The sequence below is a fragment of the Arachis stenosperma genome, chromosome 9 (genome assembly GCF_014773155.1).
Source record: "Arachis stenosperma cultivar V10309 chromosome 9, arast.V10309.gnm1.PFL2, whole genome shotgun sequence".
Taxonomy (NCBI): Eukaryota; Viridiplantae; Streptophyta; class Magnoliopsida; order Fabales; family Fabaceae; genus Arachis; species Arachis stenosperma.
Window position 1 is genome coordinate 33919335 of NC_080385.1, and position 16807 is coordinate 33936141.

At 32.1% G+C, this 16807-nt stretch overlaps 1 protein-coding gene and 1 pseudogene across 1 annotated transcript; both read left to right on the forward strand.

Annotated features, from left to right (window-relative positions):
• The first annotated feature begins 7128 nt into the window (after positions 1 to 7128).
• On the forward strand, positions 7129 to 15180 carry LOC130950637 (uncharacterized). Its single transcript, XM_057879190.1, has 12 exons — positions 7129 to 7223; positions 8211 to 9607; positions 10061 to 10068; positions 10323 to 10504; positions 11797 to 11857; positions 11950 to 12048; positions 12127 to 12221; positions 12570 to 12683; positions 12992 to 13059; positions 13295 to 13405; positions 13758 to 13992; positions 14937 to 15180. Exons 2-12 carry the CDS (start codon positions 8253 to 8255, stop codon positions 15045 to 15047), a joined length of 2439 nt encoding a protein of 812 aa, XP_057735173.1. The 5' UTR covers positions 7129 to 7223; positions 8211 to 8252; the 3' UTR covers positions 15048 to 15180.
• Positions 15181 to 16121: 941 nt separating this feature from the next.
• On the forward strand, positions 16122 to 16332 carry LOC130953932 (U2 spliceosomal RNA; annotated as a pseudogene).
• The last annotated feature ends 475 nt before the right edge of the window (positions 16333 to 16807 follow it).

Sequence of the window (16807 nt, forward strand, 5' to 3'; positions counted from 1 at the left end):
CAACAGTGCCGTTTTTGTCATGACTAGTCCTTCAAAATTATGTTTCACCACAATAATAGTTTCTTCTGTTTATTCATTTTCTTCTATTTTAATGGTCAATTTAGGATGGTCATTTTAGTAGATATGCGGATGATTATTTTATTTTTATGTAGATGATTGTTTTGATTGGATTGAGTTTAGTTATATATAATTAAAATATGTTAGATGTTCAATTCATTAGGTATGCGGATGATTATTTTTATCCTTAAGTGGATGGTTATTTTTATTGAGGGTGAATGGCGTGTGACAAGCCAAGTAGCGACGGTGAAATGAGATGATTATTGAAAAAGAAGAGAGTATTGGAGGATTTCAGATGGTTATTTTTTTGAAATAACTAACGGGATTTTTTTAAAATTTGAAATTTGAAATTGGAGAATTTGAAATTTGATGTGAAATAACTGAATAAGAGTTTTTAAATTTATTATTTCGTGGATAATTTTCATTTTTAACTCATATTAGGCTAAATAAGCAGCTCATTGTTCACATTGTACAAATATCCCATTGGCTCCCTAGCGAGACTCGATAAGGATAATCATCATACAAAAAATAAATTATCTAAAAATATTAATACACAAATTAATTTTTAAATAAATAAAGAAAATAAAAAAACACTGTAAAAGAGGTGCATTTGAAAATTATAATTTTAAATTTATATTTAGAGAGAGAGAGAGAGTACTCACCATTCTTTTGTAAAAACAAAATAAAAAATTAGCTCCACAACCATCCTACACTGCAAAAACCTGCTAATGTTTTTATAATATATTACTATAATTATTAAAATGAATCTAACAAAATGATTAATTTTCGATATCATATTACCATAATTAATAAAATTACTTAAAAAATTTACTAATTTTCTATATTATATTATTATAATTTATGAAATATCAGATATTTTGTTGAACTACTGTATCTGCATATCAGACACATTTCAAACACTACATTCGTTCGATATACGTGTTTGCTATGTGTAACAATTTTTTAATAAAAAATAAAAAAATTTCTAGACACGCTTGAACACACCTAAATACCATCACGTGTAAACGTGTCTAGTCTTATTCTTAATATGTATTCTTGAAACAAATTTAAAAATAGTATATAATTATTATTTATTAAAACAAAAAATATTTTAAATACTTTATATAATTAAAATAAGACAATAAAAATAATTAAAAAATTAATTTATCTTTTAATATTAATAAAATATCAAAATCTCATTACGATTTATGTAAAAAATACTTTATATTTTATATATATACATGTCTTTGTATCTTATAAAATTTTAAAATTTTTGTATCTACGTATCTTATGTCGTGTCGTATTCCGTGTCTGTATTAGTGTCCGTGCATCATAAACTATAATTAATTAAGTTATTCCACAAATTTACTAATTTTCCAAAATATCTTACTATAATTAATAAAATTACTTTAAAAAACTATGATTTTTTCATAACATCTTACTATAATTAATAAAATTAATCTAATAAAATTATTAATTTTCCCTATTAGCTTATATAATTAATGAAATTATTCTAATAGATTTTTTTTATATAGTCAATAGGACTAATGCCCAAAAAATATCGAACTAAAAGATACCATTCTAAAGAAAGCAGCAGAAAATTGAGCAAAAATAAAACTAAAAAGAGTCTCATAATGAACCAAAAAGAACTTGAGAATGACCAAGCTTCGCTAAACTATACCCATCTCCTTTTTTAAAGACATAACGCATTGACACATTCCATTTCAAAATGGAAGCATGCAGATCATCCTGGCACAATTTCTAAAGTAGTTATGGAATCCAGTTTTACTTGAATATTGACAAATTCTCGCCCAGAAAGTACTCTCACAAACCATTGAGCTAGAGTTCACAACAAAACTTTTAATATTTATCTTCATTTTCTTCAACAAATACTCTAGAGGAGCAAGTTAAGCAATGTAAATTTAAAAGCAGACAATCAATTAAAAACAGATAGAGAATTTTTTTTTAATAATCTCCATGTGGTCTAGTTTTTATTTATCATATATTAGTGCATTAATAGACAATAACGTGTCTATTAATCTAATTTTTTATAAATTAGATATAAATAATAATAATAATAGTAATAATGATAATAAATAATTTAAAATTAGTTAAAATAGTAAATATACTATATTAAAATTACAAAGTCATACTTCAATTCTTAAAGTTGAAAAAGTAATTTTTGTAGATTATATATGATAAAAAATATTTTAAAAATAAAATTGATTTACTAACTCTCTTCCAAATCCTCAATATATATAGTATAAAAAAAATTAAATATAGATAAATAATATAAATGTATACATAAAATCTCTACCCATGCATACAAATTATGCAACATAAAAATATAAAATTCAGATAAATGATAACTAATTAATTAATTATTATGAACAAAAAGGGATTAAAAATTTAAAATTTATAATTTGAGAATTTATTGATAAAAATTTTACTTAAAAAATAAATTTGAAATAAATTTGAATGCAGAAATATAATCAGTTGCGAAAGAATGCATATTGGCATTCTAATTAGCTGTATCGACTTAAATTTGTTTGGTACTGCATGTGAGAACTAAAATTATAAAAATGATGAAGAAAATATTCAAAATAAAAATTTGAACACTTATTTTAAAAATTTTAGCCTAAATTGAGGTCAACAAACTCAAAATTACAAACAGGCCCACATTGGATCCAAACTCATGATATTTATACAAACCACACTTAGCAAATTCAGCAATTCACCCCTTATTTATGAGAGAGAGAGCCACAGATAGAGAAGAGAAGAGAAGAAGAGAAGGAACCAAAAGCCCTAGACACTATTTACTTGACACACTCAAATCGACATAATTTTCAAATCGTAGCTCTGATCGAAGACTTATTTGTGGCCACCCGACCACTTCGTCGTTTTCTTCAATTCTATGCCACTTTTGCTATAAGTAGTCTCAAGAACCTTGAACTATTTTCGAAATTCCTTTCAAATTTGCGTTTTCGATATGTGGTGTTGAGATTTTTTTATTTTGATGCAATAGAGAAACTCTAGCATGGATTGTAGTTGGATTCCATCCAAATTTCGAATAGGATAAGGTAAGGTGATATTTTTTTCCTTTAAACCCCCATTTTATATGAACCATAGGTTGAGAACTTGGTTAATTTGGATAAAATAGAGTTGTTTGAGTGCTTGACTTGAATTGACAGAGGAAAAATATTTAAGAGCTTGATTTTATTGCGGATTTGGCGCTTGGCTTGCGTTTGGAACGCTTAGTAGAGGTTTGGTTGATTGATTAAAGTTTGGGTCTATTTCGAAAAGGAAATTCAAAGGTTAGAAACTACCTTATATATGTTCTAGTTTCAGATAGACATTATATAAAATTATGTGAAAACCTAGGTTAAATATCCCTAAGATAGCATTGAATGAAAATGATTATTGTTGTTATTAATTAGTTGGATGGTAGTTTGAAATATGATATGGATATAAATATATATGCATAGTTGAGTTGATGTGGTATGATTGCTTATGAAAGGCTATGAAAATAAAAATTCGGGTTGGAGGCCGTGATAATGTGAGGTGTTTTCTATTTGGTAAGTTATGGTAAGTTGGTGGTATTTGCCATGTGTGATTTATTGTTGGAATGATGAGAATTTGTTGGGTAATTGATTGTTGGTTTTGATTGTTGGTGGGATAATGCTGGAAATGATTGATTGTATTAGAAATTGGTTGAATTGGGCTTTGAATGGTAGAGAGTGATTGAGAATTGTTAAATGAATATTGAGGAATGATTCAGGTAATTTTGAAAGGAAAAGAAAGGAGAATTTGAGAAATTGACACTTAAGTAAACTTTTGGTAAAAATAGATTTTTTACCAATTTCGATGGGTCATAACTTGACGCTCAAAACTTGAAATTACATGAAATTTATCTTGAATTTAAATTATTGAAAAGAACTCTAAAACTGTCTAAGAACGAAAAAAATAGAATTTTGTTGCAAAAGTTATAAACATTTGAAAACTAGTGTTTAAAATTGAAATTTTAGACTTTGCAGAAAACAAAAAAATTTGGCTTGTGTGTACGCGCATAGAGGGGTGCGGGCAAACCTCTCAGAACAAGTGTTCTAACTCGTGCGTATGCACGATGGTGTGTGTACGCACGAACTCTATTTTTTCTAAAATCTTGTTTTTGACTGTTCTGCCTTTCCGGCGTAGTTGTAACTCCCTTTAGCCTCTGTATGGAGTTGAATAACTGATAATTAAGACTTGAATACACTGGAAAGTGATATGACAAATTAAATTGAACTATTTTCAGATAAACACTTAGTTAATCGGATAAAATATTGCGAGAACGTGGCTTTGTCCTGCTCGCGATGAGGATGGTGGTTTTATCCTCTCACGGGATAATAAGATTAAGTAGTTAATGAATGAATGGGATTATGTTAGGTTGTATCTTCCAAAACTGGATGAAATTGTGAAATGATTTAAAATATGATATTAATTTCATGCCTGGCAAGGATGGTGGTATCACCTCGCTTGTCAGTGCGTAAATTACTATGCGGGGATGGTAGTTTGTCCCGTCCGCAATAAGGAAGGAGGTGTTATCCTGCTCACGTGATAATGGGAATGATAAATTGATAAGGAATTGAGGTGAATGCATCTAATAACTTAAAAAATTGATTAAAGATGTTGATGTTATCTGATTGTGGCCTTAATGGTTGGATTGAGGACGGGGGTGTGTCCTACTTGCGTGTTGATTTGATAATTATTTTGAGCAAGGACAGAGGTGTGTCCCGCTTATGTGGCAATGTCATGGGTTTTGTCCCACTTGCATATTTGGTTTGGTGCTTGCACCAAGTAAGGATGGATGTTCCATCTCGTTTGTTCGTGGTTGCGGTGTCATTGTGGGGATGCTGATTTTGTCTTGCCCACGATGAGGACAGAGACGTTATTCCACTCACAATTAGGCAAGTTGAAGATGAAGGATTCTCTCTATTATTGTGATAAACAAGTTAAGGATGAAGGATTCCCTCTCTTGTTGCGGTGTAGATGTGGGAAAAGTGAAAAGACACTCTCCTTCGTATTATTTTTTTTCTCACATTTCTCTCTACTGCAAGGTGAAAAGGTACATTACTTCGTATGTATAAAGGCACACTCTTTCGTGATTCCTCCAGGAGAAGGTGAAAAGGCACTCTCCTTCGGTTATATTCCTCTTGGGGATGCGCAACAGAGAGACAATATCCGAATTAGCTACTAGATGTGTCAGATTCTGACAGTTTAGCCGACACGTGAGCTCATGGCCAGTAGGACAGACATGTATTATATGCATCTATATGAAATTGTTTGAGTGTGCATATTGTATTTGATTTGCCTATGTGAATATTTCTGTTTAATTGCTAATTACCATATTTGTTGTAATTGCTTTTGAATGTTGTTTGAATCTTATTACTTGTACTTACTATTACTAAATTAGTTACTGAATACTGGTTTACTATGATATTGAAAATTAGAGATGCTGAGAGGTGTTAGAAAGAGCTGAGATTTAGTTTGTTCACCCTGTTTAGATTAAAAAGAACCCTAGACTTGAACTTTGTGTGATTGGAGACTAGAATTGCCTAGCAGGTTCATGTAGTTTTACATAGTCTCTATTTGGAATTATTACCCTACTGAGAACCTTTGGATTCTCAGCCGATGTGGATTTGTTGATTTTCAGATACAGGACGTGACGCATCTCGTTGAGCATGTAGGATTCCTTGTGACGAGAGCAAAGACTTGTGTTTTGTATTTTATTTTGTACTAGATGTTTATTCTCCACTTTTAAATATGGAGAAACAAGATGTATTTTAGTATACTTTGGGTTGTAATATTGTCTAGTCGGCTTTTTCTTTGCAGATCAAGACTAGTTCTATTTATATATCTTATCCTAATCTTATGTATATATCTATATTTCTTTTGTTTCTGTATTCAACATTTTTACCTTTTAACGTTTAGAGTGCGATGACGGTCTTGTTCATTTATCTTTTCTTCATCACATGCTCTTAGTTATATTATCTTTTGAATATATGTATGTATCTATTTTGTTTTTAGGCATGTAATGTCTCATCACGTCTAATTTACGACTATAGCGTAAGACTTTGTGTAGAGGGTGTTACAAAAAAAAAATATAGTTTAAATGATATATTTACCACTCATCTTTCTAAAAAAGCTTGAGTAGTTGTTTTATATATTGATGTATTCTTTTGTTTATTAAAATGTATAAAAATAATAAGTATAAAATTAATTGAAATAAAAAGTGATTTATAATTTAAATAAAAAATTTTAAATTTATGTTTTGAAAATAGTAATATAAATATTTTTATGAATTAATATAATAAAAAATATTTTATAAAAAAATTATACATAACCATTTTTATATCTTCATTATATATAATATAGATAAAAATAAAAGATGAGTAATATATTTATAATTTTTCTTATATCTTTAATCAGTCTTTCATATATTTTTTATTTAAATATTATTTAATTAATAAAATTATATTTTCTATTTTAAAAATTTTCCCCGAATCTTAGAAACAGATATAACTAAGACGAATAAATATAAAATATAAAATTTAATAAAACCCAAAAATCCGAAATTTTTTATTCGTGGAACACATATCTCCCCACCTGAAGTGTATGACACTATGACGTCCGACAGGGACTTCAACTCATGAGTAGAACTTGGTGTCTGAGTCCCCACCCACACAGTAAAGAAATTGTTAAAAATAATTAATTTTTAAATTTATTCCTTAAAAAATAATTTAAATATATAAATTTATTAGTATAATTATATAAATAATTTATAATATTAGCATATAAAAATTAAATATAATAAAAATTAAATTTATATATTTTTTATAAAAAAGTTAATAAATAACCTTAATATAAATATTTAATAATTATAAAATACAAAAATTAGAAATAAAAAACGAAGCCAACAACGGAAAATGGTAAGTACTAAGTAGAACATTGTAACCCCAATACAATACATCAAAAAACGGAGACAGACACATCTGAAAGAGGGTGTTTCTCTCGCCGATAACAAAGGTACCACACACACTCCCAACTCACAAGAAGAAACAAAGACCTTCAATTCACACTATTTCTAGGGTTTTCTTTCTCTCTACTTCTTCATGAAATGCCATAATGTACATGTATTCTTCTTTTCTTCTGCTAATTCAATCCATTTTATTGTAATCTGTTAGGTTCTCTATAACCTTTCTTACTGCAATTGTTTAATCATTGAACTCTCAATTCAATGATTCATTGAGAAGAAAGGTTAAAGCTCTAATCTTTTTGTGTAGCTCACTCGCTGTTGTAGTCATCATGCGATTCTGTCTGGTTTACCTTGAATGTTGTCCTCTGAAATGTGTCTAATTGAGCTTATTGTTATTGTTTGGTTGTGTTGCCTTGATTGTATGTTCATGGCTCACCAGTCTGAGCTTGTTCTGGTGTTAGCATTAGATTTGTTTAACTTGTGCCACTTTATTTCACGGCTTAATTTGCATGGATTTGAATTGGATTTCTCATTCTACATGGTGGTGGGATTTTTTTTTTACTCTTTCTTTAAACTCGCTTCTTAGGTTTAATATGTTTCTTTTTTTTGTATGATACTATGAATCACTTAGTTTTGGGTAGGAAATATGTCATTTCATATTGAAATCTATTAACTAGTAAATTTACATTACTTTTAGTTATAATTAATAGAGGAGTTAATAAGGGGTAAAGCATGATGTGAGATTGAATATGGGGTTATTTGAAATGTTTGCAAAAGACTTGTAAAATTAATGGAGTTATATAGTGTGAAATGACCAAGTTAGGCATTTAAAACGGGGCAGCAGCTTTATAGAATACATTGCATAATGGTATACATATAGTAATTGTTCTTCTATTCTCTTTTTCTTTTTGGAAAGCTTATATACATAACATGGCAGTGTTGTAAGTTGTGCATGTACTGTGTGTGCACCCGGGGCGGGGGACCCCAATGGCAACACCACAACCACAACGTGCTTGCTAGTGTGCCTAGAGAATTGTTCATGCCTTATGTAGTTTCTAAACTTTTCTTATTGACTTGCAGTTACCCAACTTCCTCGTAGCTAACAGATAGCTGAGATAGGAATTGTTTTGGCTTTCAGATTACTTCCTCTTGACTTTCATGATTGTATTAAGTTTTCACTATGAGTGGCACACCTAAGAGATCTCATGAAGATACTCTTCATCCATCGTCAAAGCATCCCCACGATGATTCAAGTACATATTCCAAGTTGGTTTCAACTTCAAATGAATACCATGTGCCTTATGATATAGGTCAGGATTCCCGTGCTGCAAAAGCGCCCCGGACAGAATTCCGTGATGTTGATAGAAAATCTCCTCTTCCTTCAGTGTATCGGATTACATCACTATCAAATGATTCTCATCCGGATCATCCACTTGGTATTGAGAACAAGATAGAGTCAAGGGATTCTAAGGACAACAGAGATTTCCGATTTGAAAATCGTGATTCAAAGATAGAGAAGAAGGATTTACATGTCGAAGCTAGAAGGGATGCTCAGAGTGCTAAGAGTGAAAAAGATTTGCGTGTTGAGGGTAGAGGGGATGACAATAAGGATGTCAAATATGACCGGGAGAGTCATAATGAATCAAAAGGTGACAAGACAGAAAAGGATGGCTATGGTGTGGTTAGCAGCCATTTGAATTGGAAGGAATCAAAAGATTACCATAGGGGAAAACGATATTCAGATTCACCTAGTCGTAGTTTGGAGACTTGGCAAATGCCACGTAGCAATTCACAAGGACCACTTGAGGCTCGAAAGGAGAGTTCAATAACAAAAGAAAGGGACTACGTGGAAGCTCACGAGGCTATTGGGGAGAACAAAGTAGACTCTAAAGGTGATGATAGATCTAAAGAAAAAGATAGGAAAGGCAAGGATGTGAAGCATCGGGAATGGGGAGAGAAGGAAAAAGAAAGAAACGATCGTAGAAGCAGTGCAGACGTTAGCAATACAAGTGGTGATGGTAAAGAATCCGCCAAGGAAGACAAAGATGTAGAAAGGTCGGAAAAAGAGAAAAAAGATCATCCAAAAGAGAGAGAAAATTCAAAAGAAAGGGAAAAGGATCAGATCAAGAAAGACTCATTGAATGGAATGGATAAAGAGGTTCCAAATAATGAGAAGGAACTTGGGGATGGATCGGTTAAATTGCCAGAACAAGAAACTGTGTTACCAGACCAGAAGAAACAAAAAGATGCTGATAGCTGGAAAAATGTTGATCGTGAAGCGAAAGAGAAAAAAAAGGAGAGAGATGCTGATTCAGAAGGTGATAAGCCGGATAGACCTGAAAAGCGAAATAGAGGCTTTGACAAGGAATCAGATGATGGCTGTGCTGATGTGGAAGGGGCTATAGAGAAGGAGAAGGAGAAGGAACCCTATAATTTCACTGCCCAGCAACGCAGAAGGATACAACGATCTAGGGGGAGTCCTCATGTGCCTAACCGAGAGCCTCGTTTCAGATCCCGTTCCGCAGACAATGATGGGTATTTTCTTCCTCTACTTCGTTTTTTGTTGCTAGTAAACTTGTTATGGATCTTCTTACTATCATGTGTTTCGTTTACAATAACTTTTCAGAGTTTCATCCAATAGAAGTTTCTTTGTGTTCATTGACTAGTCCTACTTTTATGATGTTTGTAATTCGGGTCAAGAAGTTTTCCTTGAAAAAATAAATTCAATAGAAATTTAAGGATTAGATCTAGTAACTGGCGGTTTATGGCTGACTGATATTGCGCACCATCATATCAGATCTCGATGAATAAAAACATTTACCTATTTTTATAACAGATCGTATGGTAGGCCATAAATTGGGCGAATAGATAAGATATATCTAATCGATTAAAATATAGAACTTTATGGATATAATAAAAAAGAAAAATAATATATATTATGTTGCTGTATTTTCTGATAGTAACTATATCTTGCTAAATATTTTGCAGGTCTCAAGGTATGATGTCATTTTGTTTTACTGGCTTGATCTACAAATGACTACTGAATTTCGCCTTCATGAAATAATGCGGGGGCCATCATATTTGTGCTTGTTTACACTTTACACTTCTATCTTAATGTCTTCCTTGAGATGATACTATTCTTGTGCGCTAATCAATTGTTGATATCACTTTTTGCTGGAATAGAGAAGATTAAAGCTTGATGTTACCCTAGTCTTGCATATCCAATTTATGTAAGTTTCTGGTATTTCAGGTAAAGTAGAGGTTTCATCTGTTGTTTATAAGGTTGGTGATAGTATGCAAGAGCTGATAAAACTGTGGGAGGAATATAAATCATCCGTGTCTCAACTGGAGAAAAATGGTGAAAGTTCTAGTAATGGGCCAACTTTGGAAATTTGTATACCTTCTGATTATGTTACTGCTACAAATCGTCAAGTGAGTCTTTTCTCTCTCTCTCTCTCTCTCTCTCTCTCTCTCTCTCTCTCTCTCTCTCTCTCTCGTTTTTTATTTTTGTGTGGGGGGAGGGCGGGGGGAGCGGGGGAGAGTTGGTTTGTTAAAATGATGAATGAGACCAATCATTTAATTTCTTTCTTACGGTGGTTGGTGGATTGGGGCCTTTGAAATACATTGCATTGAAGAGTTCCTTCTGTTGATGATGCATTTAGGTATTATGCGCTATTTTTATCTTGTATAGATTTTAAGTAAGGGTTTTACTAACTAGTGCCCTTTGTCAAGGTTACCTATGTTGGAATTTTTTTATAGTTTTATCCATTTTTTATACAATAAATGTTTTGAAAACTTGGAACTTTTTAGTCTTCTTACATTCAACACCTTAAGGGGCACTTGTTAGCTAAATCTTTAAGCAAGGTAAATTAATTAAATAATTTGAAAAATGTTTGAGGGAATCTTCTACCTCCCTTTTAAATGCAATATTCTATGTTTCACTATATGCCCATTATATTAAGTTATGGTATATTCAAGGCTTGATTAGTTGTAGCTTGATGTCTCCTCTCAAATTGAGCCATTATTATGGTTTCTAGAGGCCTAGCTTTAAATATAGGTGTAGAATAGAGATTCTGAGTCCTGTGAGAACCATACGGCTGAACTTATTATTAGTTCTGCTTCCACAAATGCCATTGTCAAATCCTTTAAATATCATTGATTGTAACTCGTTCATGATCTAATCTAGTCTCTATTAACCTTTAGAGTTAAATATTTAAAAAATGTTGTTTGTCTATTCATCCAGGATGCTCTGAGACATCAATATCCATATTCTGCCAATTATCTGGTACCTTTTGATTCATCTAAATCTTCTTCTGCTTCTTCCATCTGTATCTGACACTGCATGATTTTTTTTTTCTTTCGGATCAAGTAGGTATGCCTTATATCTAGAAATCCATAGAGGATTAAGATTCATGTTTGCTAGAGTATATTTCCAACCAAAAAGCCGTAAGTTATGAAGTTTCCAAATCGTCTTGAATTGTTCTCAATGTGTTGCACACTACAGACGCATCTTTTCACACCTTTCTTTTCCAGCAGTTGTCTTGTGGAGCAGGGTGTTTCATATGATGTCATGTTAATGATTCGATGAGATAAAAGTGTTTTATTTGCTTTTTTGCCGTTTCTCTTTATATGTCTTTAAGGTTTAGACATGGGATGCTTTTGAATATGCTTTTCTCATTGATGCTATAGCATATCTGAGTGAGTTGCATTATTATTATACTCAGGTCAGAGGTGGCCAGCTTTGGGGGACCGATGTATACACATATGACTCGGATCTTGTTGCTGGTATGTGCCTTTTCAGAAAGGATACAGTTAGATTTTTGTTACAAATGACAAGAGGTGATATGTTCAACTGATGTTCCAATCTTGTTGCACAGTTCTCATGCACACAGGTTACTGTCGCCCAACAGCTTCTCCGCCTCATGCAGCCATACAAGAGTTGCGTGCAACCATCCGAGTGCTTCCTCCACAAGATTGTAAGCCATCCAGCTTAGATTTTTGTTTTTCAAGCTTTATTTTGTTAATCTAAAGATGGTATTATGTATGAATATCAGGCTATACCTCCACATTGAGAAACAATGTAAGATCCCGAGCTTGGGGTGCAGCAATTGGTTGTAGTTATCGAGTTGAACGGTGTTGCATTGTGAAGGTAGTATCAGAAGCTATACAATCTTCTTTTGTCCTTTGCAATTTTCCCCCATGAAGTTATCTGATCTTTTTCTTACAGTTTCATATGCTTTAGATGGCATATTAATCACATTTTTTCGTAATGATTATAATTACTTTTTTTCTTTTTAGTCTCATGTATTTTTAGAAAGTTGATGGTGTCTTGCATGTATACTTCTATTACTGTCTTAATATCTTGTTAAATCTTCTATTGAGGACATTGTCTTTTTGATGGAAAAAGTAATGTGTTTGGTATGCACATATGTTCATCGACATATGTTATGTGCACGAGCATTTACATGGTCTTAATGTTCATTTTGTTGGTTTCCAGAAAGGGGGTGGAACTATAGATCTTGAACCTTGCCTTACCTATACTTCAACCATTGAGCCCACCCTTGCTCCGGTGGCTGTTGAACGGACAATAACTACCAGGGCAGCAGCTTCGGTATGTCTGGCTTCTTTTAACAATCAAACTCTTACAGTGCAGAATTTGATAATTATTAGATATTTTAGATTGTTATCCATAGCTGCTTTGTTTATGCCATTCATTTATGGACCTGTTGAAGCTTGTTTTGATTCTCTTATATATGTACTTTCAGGGATCAGCTTTCTAAGTTGCCATATATATGGATTGTTCATTTTTTTTTCTAAATCGAAGTGATTTCAAAAGAATTTCACGTTTGATTGAAGTCTGAGATTTGTTTTGCTAACCTAGTTGCTACCATCTTACAAGTTGGTCCCTTATTTTTTCAGAATGCCTTGCGACAGCAAAGATTTGTTCGAGAAGTCACAATACAGTACAACCTCTGCAATGAGCCCTGGTATGCTACCATTCGGATCTTTTGTTTTGCAGCATATATAAACAGTAGAAATCCCAATTGTGTTATTTTGGTATATTTCAAGAATATATCAGCCTTAAACAATGTAAGGTGGATAAGATTGCAGAATTTCAGATCCTAAACTATACTTGGGATGCAACATGTCTATTTTGCTGATAACTTCATTTTAATTTTTACATTTATCCATACTCATTGATTGAATATTCATGATCACCAGGACCAAATATAGCATAAGCATTGTTGCTGACAAAGGTCTTAAAAAGCCACTCTACACATCTGCTCGTTTGAAGAAGGGGGAAGTCTTGTATTTGGAGACACATTTTTATAGGTATTTTTGACATGGTAGTTTTGCAAGAAGTCTTCATTATTTGATTCTTTTTTCTTTCTTTTTTTTTTTAAAAGAAAAATAATAAAATAAAAAGAAGCCATTATAATTGGTAAATGTCCTACTCACATGCAACAGGAATGTGCTTATAAATATGAAAACCATGTTGGACAAAATTTCTGTGTTACCACTACCAGTGTTATTTCCATTTATAGTTGAACAAAGAATCCATGATTATGTCTTGACAAGTATTAATCTGTTTCAATGAGAGGCCTTAGTGAAGTTAAGAAACCTCCCATTGGTGTTTCTTTAATCGAGTAGTCGACCTTTTTTCTTTTTTGTTTTTTTGGTGCAGATATGAGCTTTGTTTTTCTGGAGAGAAAATGGTCAAGGCTACACCAACAACTCCATTGCGCGACACAGGAACAGAGAAGTCTCAGAATCACCACCACCACCACTCTGCGAATGGTGAAAAACATGATGGTGATAATGTCATGATTGAGGCATTCCGTTGGTCTCGTTGTAAGAAGCCTCTGCCCCAGAAGGTGATGCGCACCATTGGCATCCCTCTGCCCCCTGAACATGTTGAGGTATTTTCAATCCTCTCTTTGATTGCTTTACTCTTGCATGTACGTAAGATCCATAGAATTTTGTCCTCTCAATTGTGTAATTTAGATATAACTAATTGAGAAATGCATAAATATAAGAATAAGAAGAATAAGAAGAGGGAAAAGTGGGAGAAAAAAGAGAAAAAAAATCATGTAGGAGGAGGAGGGAGGAGGAGGAAGAAGAATGCAGTTTCTGAAGGGAAAAGAACATTGATTTTTTTGGTTCTTTTTGGACATTTGGTTGGGAGTTTGCTTGAAAAGTTACTTGTTCACCTAGCACCATTTGATCATTTATACTATTTTTTACCGAAATCGGCCATCAATAGCATATAATTGAATAATCCTTGTTTCTGTAACGAATACATTATATTGATTTTCAAATATATAAAAAGTATAGCAAACTATTTTGGATTGACATGAAATTTTTTAAAAATGATTTATAACATAAACTAATCTAAGTTTATTTATTCTTTTTTGAAAAAATTACACGAACAACAAATTATTTAACAGCATAACATTTACTTAAATTAACACTAGTGTTATTTGATCCCAACTATAGAAATTTTTTTTTTATTTCGATACACTGACAGTTAAAACGTCTTACTCAGTCGTTCAATCACATCCGTCTTTCGAATGACCATTTACGTAATCACGTGGTTAGTGTAAAATGTAGTTATTTTTGTTGATGTGATATTATGTAATTGGATGCACATATAAAACTGATTAATACGATAGGGCATCAAAATTAAATTCAAGTCACAATATTAAGGAGACTTTAATCTTAATCAAATAAGGAAATATTCATATAATAATAGTAATCACGTAATACTAACTGATTATATGTGATATTCCTTGATATTCCAAGATATAGTTGTGGTATTATATTATATATACTATTTTTCAGAAAACTTCCACTGTCTAATTAGGTACTGGAGGATAATTTGGACTGGGAAGATGTGCAATGGTCACAAACTGGTGTATGGATTGCAGGAAAGGAATATACACTTGCAAGGGCGCATTTCTTGTCAATGAATTAGTTCTATTTTACCCACGAATGGATTAGTTCATTACTAATTTCTTATTATTTATTTTATGGATATTGTGTTGGGTTGATGTAATAGGTTTATTCACGTACCTTGAGATATTGTCTTCTCTTTTCTTGTAACTAAAGCTGTTGTATTTTATGGGGCATGGCTATTGATCTTAAATCAAATCTGTAGTAGTTTAATTATGCATATTTTGTTTCCCTATGTCTATATTAAATATAAATTTAAAGAATATTGTCACTTTAAAAGAAGCAAAAGACATGAACCTCACTGATTACAGATTGAAACTGTAACCAAACGACCCCCAAAGAAATTGGATAAATTGTCTTAAAGAAACAGATAGATGTAATGAATTAAGCAGATGGCATAACATTATGACTATGTAAATGATGAATATACACCGTTACCTTTTTCTTTTTCGTTTTGATTAAAACACAATTAACTAAATGAAAATTTAATAATAATTTGAAATACAAGCTCTATTTTGCTCTAGTTAATGTGGTGGTTTCAACATTCATTTTTTTAGGACTTCATTTTTCCTATTTGTTGTAGTTAAGGATTGAGTTTAAACTTTAAAGTTTAAACACATGGAAAATTCTTGATGGAACAATTTAATGTTTTCTTTTACTTTTAAATTTTTTAGTCAGTAAATTGCTTCCTCTTTAAAATGGCGTTTGAGGGGTACTAATTGTGTGGAGGGGGATCTAAATCTTACCATGAAAATTTGATGTAGCTTAGAAATAAAATAACTTGCTCTCAAAAGGATCGTTAGCTCCTCTGCTGTTCTTTTTGAGGTTGAGATCTAAAACGAGGAAGCTCTCTGTTGGAGAATAGTTTGTTTCTCCCATCCAGCAATAACATTTCAACTTATACTAATAATGCTAATTGTGTTCGAGATGGGTGATGATGAATCTAAGTTGGAACAAGATTAGTTACACCGATGCATGGTTGGTGAAGCTTCAGAAAGTTTAAACTACTCGCTAAGAAGTCGCACATTGCCAAGATGAAAAGAACAAACAGGTAAGCCACCAAATATAAAAGAAACATTTGAACAATTCTGAAATCATACCTTTCTCGCCCTTTTGGCTAAGATAAAGTGTAGTATCTGTTCCTGTAACTAAAGCTGTTGTATTTTATGGGGCATGTTTATTGATCTTAAATCAAATATGTTGTTTAATTTAATTATGCATATTTTGAGCGGGAGGGGCCACTACAGTAGCTTGTGCCTCTCGTGTGTCGCCCAAGCCTTACACTATAGCTAGGGTGCACATGGTCCGGTCCGACTTGAAGACTCGGCCTGGTCTCGAATATTTTATGGGCTAATTTGGCATGATTTTACCGGGTCTAGGGCCGGGTAAGGGTCTTAAAAATAGATCTGATTATTATTTCGGGTCGGGTCAAGACAAACCCAGCTTCATCCGGCCCACCTACACCTTAAGGGAACTAAAAAATATATATGTTTTAAATTAATTTTAATATTATGTTATATTAATTATAAATTTATTGTTTTATTCTTAATCACACTTGTTGAATTAGAAAATAGATCAAAGAAACATCAAATTAGAATTTATGGACACATTCAAGTTCAAATATGGATATCAACTTTTCGGTAACAAGTTTCTTCTTTATAAGTAAGTGCATCATAAATAAGTTTCTTTATAATAAGTTTCTTTATAAATTATTGTTAAAGCTTTAAAAACTAGGTTTTCACTCGATTTAGACCCAATATAGTTGTGGCTCAAAAATGTTTA